Below are 17,500 nucleotides of genomic sequence, written 5' to 3'. Positions count from 1 at the left end.
CAGCTGGGGCAAATCCACATCCCTGACTCTCCTGATCACACAAGCAAAACCAGGGCCGCCAGACCCCACCTCCACCCTTCCGCATGGACGACTGGCAAGGATGCTGCCTTCTCCTTAGCATGACAAGCTCTACGCGTAGCTCACCGAGTGTAAGTAGGAAATAGAAATGTAAACAGGAAGCTCCAGGCTGGATTGCTGCTCCCCACCCTCATGGCCTCCACCTTCTGGGGTGTCTGAAGACCCCACCTTGTAGATCCAGGCACCTGGGAATAGTTCCAGGGTGTGGTTAGAGGCAAAGATCTATTGAACAGGAGGGCGGGCCAGCTAAATGATCTCAGAGACAGGGAGTGCAGGCACCCCAGCCACTGGAAACTCATTCCCTGTAACTGTGCTGTTAATTCAGATCATGCCTTGGACAGTTTGGGGGTTCTGATTAGCGATGCCCTCGTTAGCCTTCATTCTGACATGAAGGGACAAAGAGGGAATATCTGCTTGCTTTTAGCGTTCATGAGAGACTTAGGTTATTTGTATGCCCTATAATGGACCTGCACTGGCTAGTTTGATGTCAGCTTGACCCAGGTAGAGGGAACCAGAATTGAGAAACTGCCCAGTTCAGCTGGGCTGCAGGCAAACCTGTAGTGCGTTTTCAGTGACGGACAGACGTGAGAGGGGTCAGCACATTGTGGGTGGCACCATTGCTGGGCTGGTGGTCATGGGTTCTCTAAGAAAGTAAGCTGATGAGGCCGTGAGGAGCAGGGTAGTAGGCAGCACTGCCACCAGGTTCCTACCCAATTTGAGTTCCTGTGCAGATTGTGATCCAGGGAATGGAAGGCAAATAAACCCTTCCTCCCCAAGTTGGTTTTTTTTTGTCATGGTGTTATCATCACAGCGATAGAAACTTAACTAAAGCAGAAATTGATGATCACTGTAAGTCTAGAAGATTCCACGACTTTGGGCCCACTGTTGTACTTCTCCAGCTGTGAAATGAGTCCCTTGGTCAGAGGCAATGCTGTGTGGAATACCGTGATGCTGAATAAGGCATTTCATAAGTCCACGGATGGTAGTTTTGACAGAAGCATTTCATGCAGGAAAGGTGCATCTATAGCCAGAATATGTATCTATTCCAGGAAGGGCAAAGCGTTGCCCTTTCTGTGAAGGAAGTGAACCAATGTAGTCAACCTGCCACCAGGTTGATGGCTGGTTACCCTGAGGAATGATGCCCTCTCTGAGGTTCAGGATTGGCCTCTGATATTGACCGATCTGGCACTCGGTAGCAGCTATAGCCAGTTCAGCCCTGGTGAATGGAAGTCCCCATTGTTGCAGCCAATAGTAGCCTCCATCCATACCACCATGGCCAAACTAGGAGCAACACAGTGTCCTTTCAGGGTTGAGGGCTAGTTCAGTTGTAGTGCTTGCCTTGTAGGCAAAAGGGCCTGAGAGCCATCCCTAAGAGGTGTGTGAAAACACTTGGGCACATACCTGTCATCACAGCCTTGGGTCGGTGGAGACAGGATGGTCTCTAGAGCCACCGGGATAACCAACCTAGTGTAGTTGGCAAGTTCCAGACCAATGAGAGACTTTGTCTCCATTGAAAGCAATGGGCAGTGATTAAGGAATAACACACAAGAATGTCCTCTGGCTTCTTCTCACAAACATACACACATGCGTATGTATGTCTACACACAGACACACACACACATTCACAATGTCCCTCCATGGTGGACTGTCCTTACAGGAAGTCCTACTGATAAGCCTCTAATAGCTCTCTCTGGCCTCATCCCTGTGTCCTGTCACTCTATGTTTTTCTACATCCGTGGTTCTCAACACTGGCTCTTCATTTAAATCACACAGAAAATCCAGGGAGGACCCTGGACTCCTTGGCATTTGGAGGCAGGTGACAGGCATCGGCCATCTTAGGCAACACTAGTTGTCTTAGACTTGCTGTTGGAGCTTATGAGGTGAGACTGGAACCTCAGTTCCCCTTCCAGCTCCTTGCTCAGGAGGGAGTCTGTCTGCCAAAGGGTTTTGTGAAATGCAAACGCTTCATTCAAATGTAAATGATAACCTTTACCTTCAACTTTAGGAGAAGCCAGAGATCTTCCTACTTTTAACTTTTTACTACAGGAAACATCAAACTATATAAATTTTTTAAAAAACTAAGCCTGAATGGTCCCCAGAAACCCAGCTTCTAAAGCGATATTCACACCCTCAGCCTCTGTCTCTGGGAGGGTTATTTTTAGCCTGTGCTTTATACATATTTTAGTATTTAGCTGTAAAGAACAAAGAACATTTAAAACTGTAACCACATTAGTATCCTACCTCAAACAATTACATTATTCTTCTACATCAAGCATCGGATCCCCATTTATAGATACAAAAGGAAATGTTTTGTAATTTTAACAACCAGGCCATGGCCGTTTTGAATCTGACCTCCAGTGATCCATGATGCCTCACTCAGGTATCTAGAGCCTAACCTCTACGAACTCAGGGAACTTTGCACAAGTACATTGATTGATCTTAAGAAAGTCAACTAATCCTGTAAAATTTGTTTCTCAACAAGGTTGATGGGAAGTCCACCTGCCCATTGGAATATGGGTCTAGGCTGGAGGTTGTTCATTCCAACTGGATGAAAATAAGACCACTATCACAAATTTTGAGCCAAGATTGAAGCAAGCTTTATTAAATACTGGCCAGAACCAAGGATACTAGCCAGGTCCATTCCCAAGATTCCAGGAATATGATACCAAACTATAGGTAAAACCCACAAACTATGTACTTCCTGCCTTCGTCCAATCAGGGGCAAGCATACTTCCTGATGTACTTCCTTCCTATGTGTGATCAAGCACATATCCTGTGCAGTTGGAGCAACCAATCTTGTTTACAAAAGCAAAAATGGCTTGTTATCTTCCATCAACAGCAGCCCCCAACATTCCAGGAAGTTATCTGTCCTTGGGCAAGTGGGGCTTATATGTTAGAGGCAATTTTGTTTTATAGATCTCCTAAGCATAACAATTTAGACTTAAAACATAACTTCAGCCAGCACAGAGGCCCATGAGACAAGGCAAAGTACCCCCCCCACACACACACACACCATCTCAACTGTTGTAACAAACAAAACCAAAAGCCTCCTGCTTCCTCTCAGCACCCCAGTTCCTTCTGGGTACTCACCTGCAGCTTCTCTTTTTTCAACAGTGCATTTCAATAATCTCACTTTGTCTGTGGGTGTTTTGGTGAATTCTCTAACTACCCATGTCCCCAGCTTACTACATGCTGTTCCTCACAGTAGTAGTCACATGACTCGCATCATTTAATATGTTTAGTTTTGAACTCAAACTTTGGTCCAAGTCCCATGGCTTTGTTAAATCCATAAGCTCAGGATCAGGGGGTGTCTTGATAAAAGGGCTAGAAATTCTTCACAGCACACAAAAGCACAGCGCTGGAGACTTCCCGCTCTCCAGAATGAGGAAAATAATTTTCACTTGTTCAGTTGTTGAGGTGGGGTTGGGAGTAGTTAACCAAGTCTCATCCTAAAGGGCCTCCTATTAGGACCCCATGTCCCCAGTGGGCAAAAGGACTTCTTGTCTTGTTGGGTAACAAGTTATATTAGTTTTTTTTTTTTCTTGAGCCCAGTCATTGGTGGACGTTTCCTTGCATCATTAGCGGTTAGTCCTCAGCGATCTGTGTGAGGCTTCATGGGTCCTTGAGGGTAAGGTTCCAAATCGACCGCAGCTCAGTTAACATTGCAAATGTTGGTTTTGGCATTTTTGTCTGTATAAGTGAGGACTGGATGCATGACATATGAGTACGATCCATAAAGAGACCCAGGTCCTGGAATGTGTTCTCAGAACCTCCAACAGCAAAGCTACCAGGTAATAGCTGGAAAGGTAAACTGGACCTGGAACTCCTAGCAGGAGATTCTTGAGTATGAGGATGAGCTAATATCTCAATTTAGTATGGTATAGTTCTTAAAATAATGAGCTGGTTTTAAAGCATTAATATTAACCAACGTTTTATTCAGATTCTCTTGGCTGTTACCTAATGTCCTTATCTTTGATCAGATTCCAGGTGAGGCACATCTTTTGAGGTTCTCCTTGTTTCCATAGGAGATTTCCATTTTTATTTTGATTGCCATAGATTGAATACTTATGCCCTCTGTCCACACTGGTCCTTCAGTCCGTATGCTGACATCCTAACCCCACATTGATATTTGGGGATGGGGGACTTTGAGAGGGGACAGAGCCTTCATGAATAGCATTAGTGACCTTGCAGGGGATCTGGAGAGCTCTCCAGAACCTTCTGAGATTTCAGCTACAAAGTGGCCTGTGAATCAAGAACTGGGACCTCAGCGGACACCAAGTGTGTCAGCCCCCCCGCATCTTAGACTTCCAAGTCTCCAGAACTGTGAGAAATAAACTTTAGTTTTCTATAAGTCCTCCAGTCTGAGGAATTTTGTTCCAGTAACTCCAAGGAACTAAAATAATGCCTGGACAGTTTCGAGGGTTACCTGTCAAATGGCGGAGGCTGGCTTGTTCTTTTCCTCACAGTTTAGACCAGAGTTCTCTCCTTTGGGGGAGGAGAGGCCTCAGGCAAAAGAGACATTATCATCACAACATATCTAGTCCCCTCTGTCAGTGTGACATAACAATGCCCAATGCTTATCTTGACATCATATCTAGTCCCCTCTGTCAGTGTGACACACCTATGCCAGATGCTTAGCTTGTCATCATATCTAACCCCCTCTGTCAATGTGACATACCTATGCCTGATGCTGATCTTGATTGTCCCACTAAGGTAGTGCTTGTCGATTTCACCCACAAGCTGCTGGAGGACAATATAGCTGTGGGAATGGTCTCTACGTCTTCCAAATAGAGAACTCTTTGCTGACCAGCAGCAGCTCATTCCGCATGTATCTGCATTCTGTATCAGGACAGGTATTTATTTTCTACTTTGTATTATAAATAAATAAACAATAAATGAATAAACCAAAAGTAAAAGCATGTTTGTTCTTCTGTTCCTCAAACTGGTTTTGTTTTGAAAGCTCAGCAGAGCCCTGTGACTTTGTCTCAGATAGAACAGTGCAGGGGCTCTCTTTAACTCTGGGGGTTCTTTTTATCTTTGGGGGAGGGGGGTAAGGGTGGGATTGAGTTTCCTTCCTGATGTCACAAGATGGTTGATGTTCACTGTATTCTCACTGGGGATCTTTCTGGCTCTTCAGTGGAAGTTTTCTAAGGAGCTTTGGTTTCTTTTGTTTGGGCTACGATGTTATAGGCAAGTTCTGGGCCCTAACTGAGTTATCAGGAATCATGGATCCTGTGGGCCTCTCAACTGACAGAGCAACGACAAGAACAAAAAGTAAGGGGTTTATTAATCCTTGTAGGTAAGCATTCCTAATGCTTCGCTATGTAATGCCTGTAGGGCTATATAGGCCAACTCAAACTCACATTAAGCTTATCCTGTTACTACAGAAAGTATAACAATTATATTCTCTTCATTTGAAGGTGGCCCTTTGTAGTTATTATAGATTGGACCAAGATACATAGTTTATTTTATAAGAGTGGTAATAATCATAGGTCTCATGTATACAATCTTGAACACCATATTTTTTGACACTGCTTGCATGAGGTTCTGTATTAACTCTGTACAATATTGTAGCCCCGAGATAAACCTGGTTTCTTTTTAAATGAAGGGGGAGATGTGTAATTTGTTTTCTAAAATAGGGGAAAAAAATCATTTGGGCTCCCTAACATCTCCCAAAGACAGTCACAGAGTTGCTTTCTGCCTCTATGGACCATTAGCAGAATGGAACAGCTCTAGGCATATGGCTCAGTCTGTCCCAGCCCTGACTCCTGGAATCTGCCTCTGTGTGGCGGGGGAGGCGATGAGAGCGCAGGGGCAGGACAGACTCAGAGAGTTGTTTGAAAGACATAGTGTCTTAGTTTGCTTTTCTGTCACTATGACAAAACACCCTTATCAAAAATGGCTGGAGGACAGGGGTTTGTTTGGGTTACGCTTCCACAGGTCACAATCTGCTGAGGGAAGTCAGGGCAGGAACTCTAGAAGAAACCGTGAAGGGTGACGATGCTGGGGTTTGGCCATGGTGGCTTTTCTTTTCTTCCTCCTCCTCCTCCTCCTCCTCCTCCTCCTCCTCCTTCTTCTTCTTTCTTCTTTCTTCTTTTTTGGTTATTTTCGAGACAGGGTTTCTCTGTGTAGCCCTGGCTGTCCTGGAACTCACTCTGTAGACCAGGCTGGCCTCGAACTCAGAAATCCACTGCCTCTGCCTCCCGAGTGCTGGGATTAAAGACATGTGCCACTATGCCCGGCTATGGCTGCATTTTCTGTGGCTGGCTCTGAGGAGAATTTTACCCCCATCCTACGCTGGTTCCACCTCCACTAACAGGTCCTTCACTGGGAACCTGAGAGGGTTGAGTGGCTTCTACTAAAGTCACAAGCCTGTATCTGGGTGAGTTCTGAGCTCTGCAACAAACTGTCAAGTCCAGGCTGTGACCTGAAGTCAGATCTTCTTCGAGAGTCACTTCTTCCCTTCCTTATATACATACGGGTTCTTGATATATGGACTCAACTTCAGGTGGAGCAGCCTAGCTGAAGTGAAGAATGCTGAATCCCAGGTTCTCAGCATTAGGCATTAAGTGTCCCTCACCTCTTTCCCATTTTTCTTCAGAATTTAAAGTTCTGAGAGTGTTTTAATTTACTGCTAGAGCGGTGGTGGGGATGGGGGAGGGGATGCCCTATCTGACTCCTCCCCACTCTTTTCTGTGCTTTAGTAACTTCTTCAGCCAGCCACCCCTCCCCAATATTACTGTGTGGCCTGTGACATTTCTATGTCATTTTCCATGTACCAGGCTCCACATCACTACCCAGAGCCCACAGCCAAAGCAGCTGCTTGTTGTAACCACACCCACTGGCCACTCCCCTTCCCCAAATGTGTTAGCTCTGTCCCTGCGCCCCCTTAAAATCAGTCAATCCCCACATTTCCACCACTCAAGACTTGTTACACCCACCTCTCTTTTCCCACATCACTCTAAGCTAGGAATAAGCTCTGAAGCCAGACTACCTTCCTCCCATCCCTAGGCTCTTTGCTATGGATGGACCAACCCAGAACCGTTTCCTAAAAACTGCGTTGTCCTTTGCACTGCCGGGACTCCTGAATAAATTCTACTCAGGCGCCAAAACACCTCCAATCCTTCTGTATTGTGGCCTGAGCCTGACTTTACCAAGCCTTCAGCCCCGCCCTAGCCTAAGGGCCAATCCAGGATGTCTTCCGGGCTCCTGAGAGACCCATCCTGATTGGTTGATGCGGCTCGCGAAGCTCCACCCCGAGGCGCTGACTTCTGCAGGAACCCGGAAGTGCGAGCCTCGCTATGGAAGGGGATCGGAAAGTGGAGCTCAGCGAAGCCCTGGCGCTCGGGCCTGGCTGGCGCCACGCCTGCCATGCGCTGCTCTACGCGCCCGACCCCCGGAAGCTGTTCGGCCGCATCCCGATGCGCTTCGCCGTGCTGGTGAGGACGCATCATGTACGGCCGCTCCCTGCCCCGGGGCCCGCGTGCCCGGGCCAACCATCATACCCTCTCCCCCAGATGCAGATGCGCTTCGACGGGCGCCTGGGCTTCCCTGGCGGCTTCGTGGACGCGCAGGACAGCTGCCTGGAGGACGGGCTGAACCGGGAACTGCGCGAGGAGCTGGGCGAAGCCATGTCTGCCTTCCGCGTGGACCGCTCTGATTACCGCAGCTCACACATCGCGGCCAGACCGCGCGTGGTGGCCCACTTCTATGCCAAGCGCCTGACTCTGGAACAGCTGCAGGCTGTGGAAACCAGGGCATCTCAAGCCAAGGACCATGGGCTGGAGGTGGGACCAGCCTGGGACCCACTCCAGCTCCCGTCCGTCCTCCCCCATAATCCCCTAACCAAGAAAAGCCACTGGGTGGAGGAGATTTTGATCCTCTGACTTTGAATTCTTTCTTTCGGCATGAACAAGTTGGGATCTTGGTCATCTCCAGGCTAGATAATACCACCTACTTGGTCACCATTAGTGGTCTCTGCGGAGAGCTTTTTAGAACACACATCCAAGGGTCTCTCCTGCTCTATGCTACTGTACATGATTCTCTAAGCTCTTGACTTTGGGCTCATATTTCTCTTAAGCACAAAGTATGACAGTGAGTCTAATGTTAGAGAAGCCTGTGTGTCGAGGTGACTCTGAACCTGGGGTTGAGGGCGCTATTAAAACTGATTAGTGCGCACACTTTGACAGTGCAAACAGTCCGTTGGAATCACTTGAGTTGGGTAAGGATGTCAGAGGAATACTTGGGTATTTGCATTTTTCTTAAGCACCCAAGTGATAACCTATACAGTGGTGTAAGTTCTGAGTTTTGAAATACTGCTACAGCCCACGCATGCCTCCTGGAGGCCGTTGCCAGTGAAGGTGAGGAAAAGGATGGAGAAGGATTAGCAAGGACGGAGCTTGGTACCCAGTGTGGGTCACTTGTCCACAGAGTCTGGCTCTCTAAGCTCTCCTGGGGTGTGACTATTAGGCCCAGTTCTGCTTGGCTGTTTTCTGGAGAGTTCTGTTCCAAGGTAATGTGTTGAGGTTCTTGAGGTCCCACTTGTCCGCTGTCTCCTTTTCATAGGTGCTGGGCCTGGTGCGGGTACCCCTGTACATCCTCCGTGATGGTGTGGGAGGCCTGCCTGCCTTTCTGGAGAATTCCTTCATTGGAGCTGCCCGGGAGCAGCTACTAGAAGCCCTTCAGGACTTGGAACTTCTGGATCCTGGCACTATTGCAAAACTCAAGATCCCAGATTCTAAGTAGAATGGGACTGGTATGGACCCCTGGAACCCAGAGGGCCTTGGTATGAGGGAGGGAGAGAAAAAAAGGAGGGAAAGACAAATGGCTTCTCTTTGGGGTCTGAGGGATTGTAGATGGTGCTGGATTAGCAACAGAGGAGGATATGCAATGTTTTCAATGTAGGACCTTGTCTGGTGGCATTAGGGATAAAAGGCCTTTGTAGTATCCCAGAGTCCTGCCTTACACATGGACAAACAGCCTGGAAGCTCCAGGTATGTGTGTATATGTGTAGTGTGTGGTCACACACGGCCTGACACACTGTCATCTGTCCAGTTTAACCATGATGTGGCATTTGGCACATCCCACTCCTTCCTGGTAAGTAGGAGGTTTTCTTCCCCGTCTGCTGCAAGACCCAGCCCAACCCATGCCTGTTAGGGAAGCAGAGGAGATGGCGTCTCTCTGAGAATTGCCCTGTGTTACCTGAGGCTTGAGCAAAGCAGTGGGTTTCAGAACGTGTCTTAAGGGCCTACCCAGCCCTAAGTTCCAGCTGAAGGTTGGAACGTGTCAAGAGGGCTTCTTGAGCTGAACTGAGGCCTGAGACCTCTGTCCTGATACCTGTCTTCCCGTGTGTTCATCGTTGAGCTCCCATTGTCTCTGTCTAGCCTGCCCTGCTTAAAAATAATCTAGAGGCATCCGGAAGCGTAGGCTGATAATCTGGGTCCCCAAGTTCCTGAGGTCTTTCAAAAGGTACAGGTTAATACTCGGTGCTAGGCATGGTGACAGAAGTAGAGACCCACTGCTCTTGTCTTTAAGACTTCACACCGGGCGTGGTTGCGCACACCTTTAATCCCAGCATCTGGGAGGCAGAGACAGGCGGATTTCTGAGTTCAAGGCCAGCCTGGTCTACAAAGTGAGTTCCAGGACAGCCAGGGCTACACAGAAAAACCCTGTCTCGGAAAACCAAAAAAACAAAAACAAAAACAAAAACACTTCACAGTGAGGAGTAGGCACACAACATCATAAACAGCACTGCACAGTAAGAAGTAGAAGCCTCATCAATCACGTGGTATCCGTGGGAACCCTTTAACTCTGCCACGTCAAACTTACCTGCATAATGTATAAATGTGTGGTTGTTGTGTCCCAATAAAACACCAATGAAAATGCAGCTGTCTGGCTTCTGGACTGTTGTTTATCAGTGACTGGGAAAGATAGGCTAAGGTTTGCGATGCCTGTGCTTGTAAGCATTCTATTGACATTCTTTCACTTGGGTTCCATCCGAAAAGGCCCTAGTAAACAAGGAAGAAGGGAAAGGAAGGGAGAAATCACACAGGGATTTGGAAAGAAGTTTCTGTTAGTCTATGTCTTTTTATTGGGGAAATTAGTCCATTGATAGTAAGAGATATTAAGGAAAAGTAATTGTAGCTTCCTGTTATTTTTGTTGTTGGAGTTGGGATTCTGTTCATGTGGCCATCTTCTTTTAGGTTTGTTGAAGGATTACTTTCTTGCCTTTTCTAGGGGTAGTTTCCCTCCTTGTGTTGGAGTTTTCCCTTTATTATCCTTTGAAGGGCTGGGTTTGTTGAAAGATACTGTGTAAATTTGGTTTTGTCATGGAATACTTTGGTTTCTCCATCTGTGGTAATTAAGAGAGTTTTGCTGGGTATTAGAAGTTTCTAACACGTGTGTGAAGGCCTTGAGCAGGAGAGAATCTTGTCAGAACATCCCAGGACATACTTCTTAATCAGGATCTTGGGATGACTTCATAGTCAAGGAAATGTTTTTTATTACAAGACTGCTCCTGTGACAGATGTGGGTCTTTTGAAAAGTCTCAAGTTTCAAAATTCTCAAATCCCAGGGATGTAGCTCATGTAGCTTTGCCTAGCTTTCATGGGAACCTGAGACTAACCCCTGGCATTGCATAAATGGCATGGTGGCAAACACCTGTAACCCCAGTGCTCAGGCAGGAGGATCAGAAGTTCAAGATCATATGTGGCTACATAGTTGAAGGCCAGCCTGGGATTCATGAGAGCCACCCCAGAACCCCCTCATCTCCACCTTTTAAACAGTATAAGTCTCCATCGTATTGAGCTGGTAGATAGGGCCTGTCAGGAGAATTCAAGGAGCCTTTATTACCTTAGCAGAGAGGGTGAAAAAGCTAGGCTCAGGTGGGAACAAAGCCCTTGTATCTAGGGATCTAGTTAAATGAGATCCCTTCATGACTCAGTACCCAGAGAAGGGTACCAAAAGATCAGAGTAGAAGCTACAAGGTGAAGGATCCAGGTCCTGAAAAGATACATTGTAACTTCCATACCCCATTAGCCAACAAAGACACTTAACACTGTATGGGTGGGATTAGACTCCATTTCTTGCTAGTGGTGTAATGGGAGAAGTAATAAAGGACTTGCCGCCAACATAGACAAGAGCCTTTCGTAGAGCAGAGTGAGGCCAATACCATTAGACATCGGTAAGCAATGGGAGGCTGTACTGGAGAAGCAGCATCTCTTTAGGGACAAGGTCTTTACGGGCCATGGGGATGGCCCAGTGCATATGTCAGGCAAGTCACTTCTGGTGTGGATCAGAAAGCAGGAGGACGTGGAGGAACCCGCCACAATAGTTTCTATGGGAGAGGGTGGTGACCCAGAAAAGGACTGGGTAGTGAAGGTAAATAGAGCCAGACATGGGGGAGGGGTCATGGTTATCTGACAGCCTGGTTGGTGGAGAAGTCAAGGGTGACTTTTGATTTGAACTACAAGGTGTTTGTGTTGTGGATGAAGACAAAACTCAATGGATAAGGTAGCAGATTTGAAGACACAGAGGCATGGCTCTGTGAGTTAATATAGCAGACAGCATGAAAGTTCCCCTTTTGAGGTTCTCCATAGAGAAAAGAGATGATCGGATCAAAGCTCCAAGACTTGGGAAGATGGGTAGAACGTGGTAAAATAGATCAGGAACCTGGGGAAAAACTACTTTAACAAAGCAAACAGTTCTACACACTTCTAAGAGTTTTGGTGAGTCAGGCCAGAAAAACCCATTGGATCAAGCATTGGCCATTTTGTTGGCTTTGTTGGGAGCAGTGTCAGGAATATGAGGGTGGAGGGCAAATAGACTGGTGGGCAGCAGACTGCCAAGGCAGGGTTGGTCCATTTAAAGGAGAAGCCAGAGATTCAGTTCAGAGTTTGTTCCCATGGTTGGTTGCTAGAGTAGGAAGCTGGGCATTCTATGGTGGGGGCAGGAGCTGGGCAATGCTTCTCCTTTCTCCTCTCACCTGTGATGGAGTGTCTCTGGTTGCCAGTTTGGTTAGATTGTGAGATGCCTAGAGCATTAGTAATGTATGCCAAGATATACATAGGAGAGAAAAGATTGACTGACAGGGAGATTCCATCTATCCAGCTGTGGAGAGGCAATTGCTTGTACCAGGTAGAATATCTTTAAAATTTATTATCAATGTAGCTATTTGGGAGGGTCATATACTTGTCTCGTTGTTTGATCAAATACCGTAACAAAAGAAATTTAAGGGAGGAGCATTTATTTTGGCTCACAGTTTAAGAGTGCAGTTCCGTATGTCATGAGAATCATACGGCCACATTGAATTCCTAATACAGGGCAAAGAGAGATGGGTACTAATACCCAACTCACTTTATTCAGTCCAAGATCCAGCCCACCGAATGATGGTAGAACCCTATGCAGTTGCTATGGATACACGGGAGGGAGCAAGTGAGTGGAATCTCAAGTGAGCACATAATGACCCTTTCCTCTCCCTCCTTCTGTAAGGGAGTATCAGCCAGCAAGCCAGGACCTGTTGAGGGTCTCCTGTCAGTTATTGCAATTATTATTAAAATAGTGATCTTTGCACCATGCAACATGACAGTCCATGACAAGGATTTCATCCCCCTGCCTCTTCTACTGACCTGACCCTCATCTTTGCATCTCTAGTTCCTGTTTGATAGTTGGATTTAACAGTCAACTGGACACAATCCAGAGTCCCCTGAGAGAAGGGCTTCTGAACATGCCTGTGAGGGATTATCTCAGTCAGGTTAATTGATATTGGAAGATCTCTGTCCCCTACCCTGTGTGGGTGGTGCCAGTTCCTGGCTTGGGGTCTCGCACTGAATAACAGAGAAAGGTAGTTGAGCACTAGCATGCATCCATTTCTCTCTTCTGACTGCAGATACAGTGTGGCGAGCTGCTTCAAGGTCCTCATGCCATGACTTCCACAGCTTGACAAACTGTAGCCTAAAATTATAAGCCAAAATAAACTGTGCCCCCCTTAAGTTGCTGTTACTGGGGGCACTAAGACAGTTCCCTGCCTTATCTAAGAAACATCCCTCAGAAGCAGTGGGCTCCTTCACTATCAGCCATCACGCACTGATGGGTGTTCTGGGTTAGTTCCCTGGCCTGGTCCTGATGCTGCCTCCCTCGAAGGAGCAAGGGAAGCAGGCTAGACTGTGCACTTCTCTTCTCACCCACTCCCATCCTGCAGGGGAATGGTCAGCTGGGGTGACAACCACACAGGACTCCCTGTGTCCCTGTAAGCACAGTGCTCTGGGGAGGGAAGAAGTTGTTAGCTCACCTGACCTCCAGCCCTGCTCCCAGCAGCCAGGACTCCAGCTGAGCACTGACTTCCTTATCTCAAGCTTGGGGTTGTGATTCCTGGGGAGAGGGTTAATGGAGGGAGCACTTGGCATTAACTTTGAGCAGGTCAGTCAGCACTGTGTCAGCATAGGCTGCTGCTGCTCCTTCCTGGGGAGGACAGGGGACAGGACACCCCCACTACACACACGCACACGCACATGCACACACACACACANAGAGAGAGAGAGAGAGAGAGAGAGAGAGAGAGAGAGAGAGAGAGAGATGCCTCTCTCAGCAGAATCAGCAAGAAGTATCTACTTCTCAACCTTCTATTTTCCCTCTTCACAGACATCACTCTCAGATTTCATTCTCTTCTGAGCCCAAGTCCTGTCAGTTGCCAGGTTTAAGGCAAAGTTGCTGTTTCCTGGCAGGACCATGCTGGGAAGGAGTAATGTCTCCTGCCAGTGAGGCTCTGAGGAAGGCTAAGTGAAACAGACATGGCTAGTGAGAAGAGGGATTTATCACACCGAAAGTATTCTGTATCCCAGCACACACGAACTAGAAGATAGAGGAGGGATGGATAAGAACATTTCACCTGTGATAAAGGTGCAGGTGACATTAGAGTTGGTGTCATGTAGAAGACACTCCAGAGGAAGAAAAACAAGAAGCCCTCACCCCTTTAGATCTCATGTTCCCCCAAAAGAAAGTGTGTGGCCTTTCTCGCAGTTGCCCTGGATCCCTTCATCCCAACTTAGTATGGCGATCCCTCTGGTGTAGCAGCCACTCTGGCAATGGGAGGTCCCAGGCATGATTGCTGTTCCCACCCTCACAGTCTCCACCCTCTTGGGCTCCTGAAGGCCACACCTGATCGATTTACAGCGTCTTGACTCCCAGCAATATTTCCAGGGTGTGGGTGAGGCAAAGGTCTATGGACCTGGGGGAGAAGGACTGTTGAGCGATCTTACGTTTGAGAGCTACGGAGTGGTAGGAAGAAGTGACCCCGGTCAGCTTCAGGAATCAGGGTGTGCCAACATCATGTCTGTGCCATGCTGCAACATAGAAAGGGGTGTGAACTACAGAAAGGTGAAGAACTGGGTTATCTCGTCACAGACATTACTGGGGGGGGGGTTGTCTAAGGAAAGCATGGAGTTTGGAAGGAGAGGGAGAGGTGAGGCTGCATGCAGCTCCAAGGGAGGAGTTTAAGGAAATTGATTTTAAAAAAAGCTTCACAAGACCCCAGAAGAACAAAGAGCACCCTCAAGCCAAGAAGAAGTTCCTCTGACAAGACAGGAGAGCAAGTGCGCTAGAATAACCAGGAAAAGACACAAAACAAGGCGAGTGGCCATAGAACACGGTAGAAACAGCTGATTGTTGATTATCCAGACAGGAAATGTGGAAATCTGCACAGTATTTTAGGGAGACCAAACAAACAAACAAAACTTCCTGAACACAGAGATCCTACAGTTTGATAAAGGATGTCAGTGGACAACAACCTGGGAATGGTATTCATTTCTAGGACACTTGTGAGGTAGGAGAACTAAATTACTTCACGTGGCACAAACTTCACACCTGTCTGTGTCAACATCATGTGCAGAAACATGGCTAGTGGGCACCAGTGTGCTCTCTGGGAAATGGAGGAGTTTCTTAGTTGGTACCGGGAAACTCACAGAAAAGAGTTGGTTGGTGGGAAAACCAAAAGCTATCACTTTACTGGGCCACACTCACATAGCTGCTGTCGTGGTTTGAATAGGGATGGCATCCACAGATTCCTTTGTCTGAATTCTTGGCCCAGACTTGTACACTGGGCATAGCTTGAGCATAGACCTCAAAGCCCACATCCATAGTGACACACTTCCTCCAATAAGGCCACACCTCCTACAAACCTGGGGGTATGTGGTCTTAAACAACATGCTGGTTCTTCATCTTTTCACCTCTGGTGACCATCTCAAGGATTCCCTGTATTTTCTGTTACTTAGAATAGACCCCAAGTTCTCTGTCTTGTTTTTGTGACAAAATACCAGAAAACCAACTAAAGGAAAGGTTCATTTTAGCTCATGGTCTAAGCAAGAGATATGTCTGAGTTAGGGTTTCATTACTATGAAGAGACACCATGACTGTCATGATTTGAATATGTTTGGCCAAGGGAATGGCACTATTTAGAGGTGAAACCTTGTTGGGGTAGGTGTGTTACTATTTATGTGGGCTTTAAGACCCTATCCTAGCTTCCTGGAAGTCAGTATTCTGCTAGCAGCCTTCAGATAAAGATGCAGAACTCTCAGCTTCTCCGGCACCATCCCTGCCTGGACACTGCCACGTTCCCACCTTGATGATAATGGACTAAACCTCTGAACCTGTAAGCCAGCTCCAATTAAATGTTGTTCTTATAAGAGTTGCCTTGGTCATGGTGTCTGTTCATAGCAATAAACCCCTAAGACAATGACCAAGGCAACTCTTATAAAGGCAAACATTTAACTGGGGCTGGCTTACAGTTTGAGAGGTTTACTTCATTATCCTCACAGTAGAAAGCATGGCAGCGTGCAGACAGACTTGGTGCTATAAGAGCTGAGAGCTCCTCATCTTGATCTGCAGGCATCAGAAGGGGACTATCCTCTACAGGCCTCCTGGAGGAGACTCACCTACACTGGGCAGAGGCTGAGCATAGGAGGAGACTGCCTCCTGCAGGCATCCAGGAGGAGAGTCTGGATCGCACTGGCCAGAATTGAACTTGTATATTACCTCAAAGCCCCGCCTCCACAGTGACGCACTTCCTCTAATGCGGCTACACCTCCTAATAGTGCCACTATCATATATATACTGAAATCACCACAGGATGCATGGTAGGTATGGTGGAAGGCATGTGAGGTGGCTGGTCACATTGCATCCACAGTCAGAAAACAGACAGTGGATAGACAATGGGGCTTTGAAAGCTCAAGACCCACCCTCGGGAATCTGCTTCCACCAGAGAGGCTCGGCCTCCTAAAGGGTCCACAACTTTCTCAAATGGGATCAGAACCTGGGAAGCAAGCCTAAGACAGGATATTCTACATTCAGAGAACTGCAGCCTGGAACCTAGGACTCGCTCCGTAAGTACATCTGAACGTGAAATGAAGAAGCTAAATCATCTTGAAGATTCTTCCAGAGAGAAAACAAAACCACAAAAGCCAACTCCACTTCCCCCTAAATCATCCAACCACAGCACTGGTTATTTTCAAATCTACAGGGCACATCTTACAGAAACTCACAAGGCAGCCTGGAGGTTTCCTAGCAATTTGTTACCATGACATTTCCTAATCCTCACGTGACTGGCGGGCGCAGCACACAGGAACACGTTGAATGCTGAGTTCTGAACTGGAGACGAGATTAACATTTACTTGATTTCTTCTGAATGGTCCCAGAGGTGACTCTTCCCCCTGTGTGGCTGGTCCTTAAGAATCTATTATTCTTTCTTTCTTTATTTTTGGTGTGAAAGACTTATGTTCCTTAACAAAATAATGCCTCTATGGTGTTATTTCCAATTATGCCCAATGCCAACAGTATCTTTCTGCTTTGCCTATAGTTGAGAGGGTCAGGTTGCTTCAGTTTGTTGGTATCATTTTAAGATAACCAACTTAGTCCTTCACTGATCTGATCCCCGAGTATGACAGCAGCAGGCAGTTCATCTCCCTCTGTTTACGGTAGCTGGGTGGAGCCTGTAAGAACACACACTATATATAGCTGCTTGATTCCATCACTGATGCAGGAGTGGGATTGTTTTCTCCGATGATTAAAGAATTTAAGAACAATCGCAAACAGAAATTCTAGGACAAAGAACAGGCCTCAAACAGAAGTTTAAGGACAACATATTAGAGGTTAAAAGGAAAAGGCCAGGGCAGGGAGGCTGCCATCTCCTAGCTGCCTGGAAGAGAGGAGAATGAAGAAAAACAAAAGTCCTGCTCAGGGAGAGGCTAGCAGCCAGACTCCTGACAAAGGTGACCTCACAATTAGGAGGAAAGTTCAGAAAAGGAGTAGGGGAGTGCAAAGCCTTGGTTAGGGACTGTAAGACATACTTAGGCCCTGGTCAGCACCTCGAAGAAGAAGAAGAAGAAGAAGAAGAAGAAGAAGAAGAAGAAGAAGAAGAAGAAGAAGAAGAAGA

The 17,500-nt window shown here is 47.1% G+C and overlaps 1 protein-coding gene across 1 annotated transcript; it reads left to right on the top strand.

The window, feature by feature from the left end:
- The first annotated feature begins 7,379 nt into the window (after nt 1-7,379).
- On the top strand, nt 7,380-9,708 carry LOC110328254 (U8 snoRNA-decapping enzyme). The gene is made up of 3 exons (XM_021207685.2): nt 7,380-7,517; nt 7,596-7,865; nt 8,644-9,708. The coding sequence occupies exons 1-3, from the start codon at nt 7,380-7,382 to the stop codon at nt 8,821-8,823; spliced, it is 588 nt and encodes a 195-aa protein (XP_021063344.1). The 3' UTR covers nt 8,824-9,708.
- The last annotated feature ends 7,792 nt before the right edge of the window (nt 9,709-17,500 follow it).

Source organism: Mus pahari, chromosome 10, assembly GCF_900095145.1.
Source record: "Mus pahari chromosome 10, PAHARI_EIJ_v1.1, whole genome shotgun sequence".
In the NCBI taxonomy this organism is placed as follows: domain Eukaryota; kingdom Metazoa; phylum Chordata; class Mammalia; order Rodentia; family Muridae; genus Mus; species Mus pahari.
The sequence above is the reverse complement of the archived record's forward strand: the minus strand, read 5'-3'. Positions and strand labels throughout refer to the sequence as shown.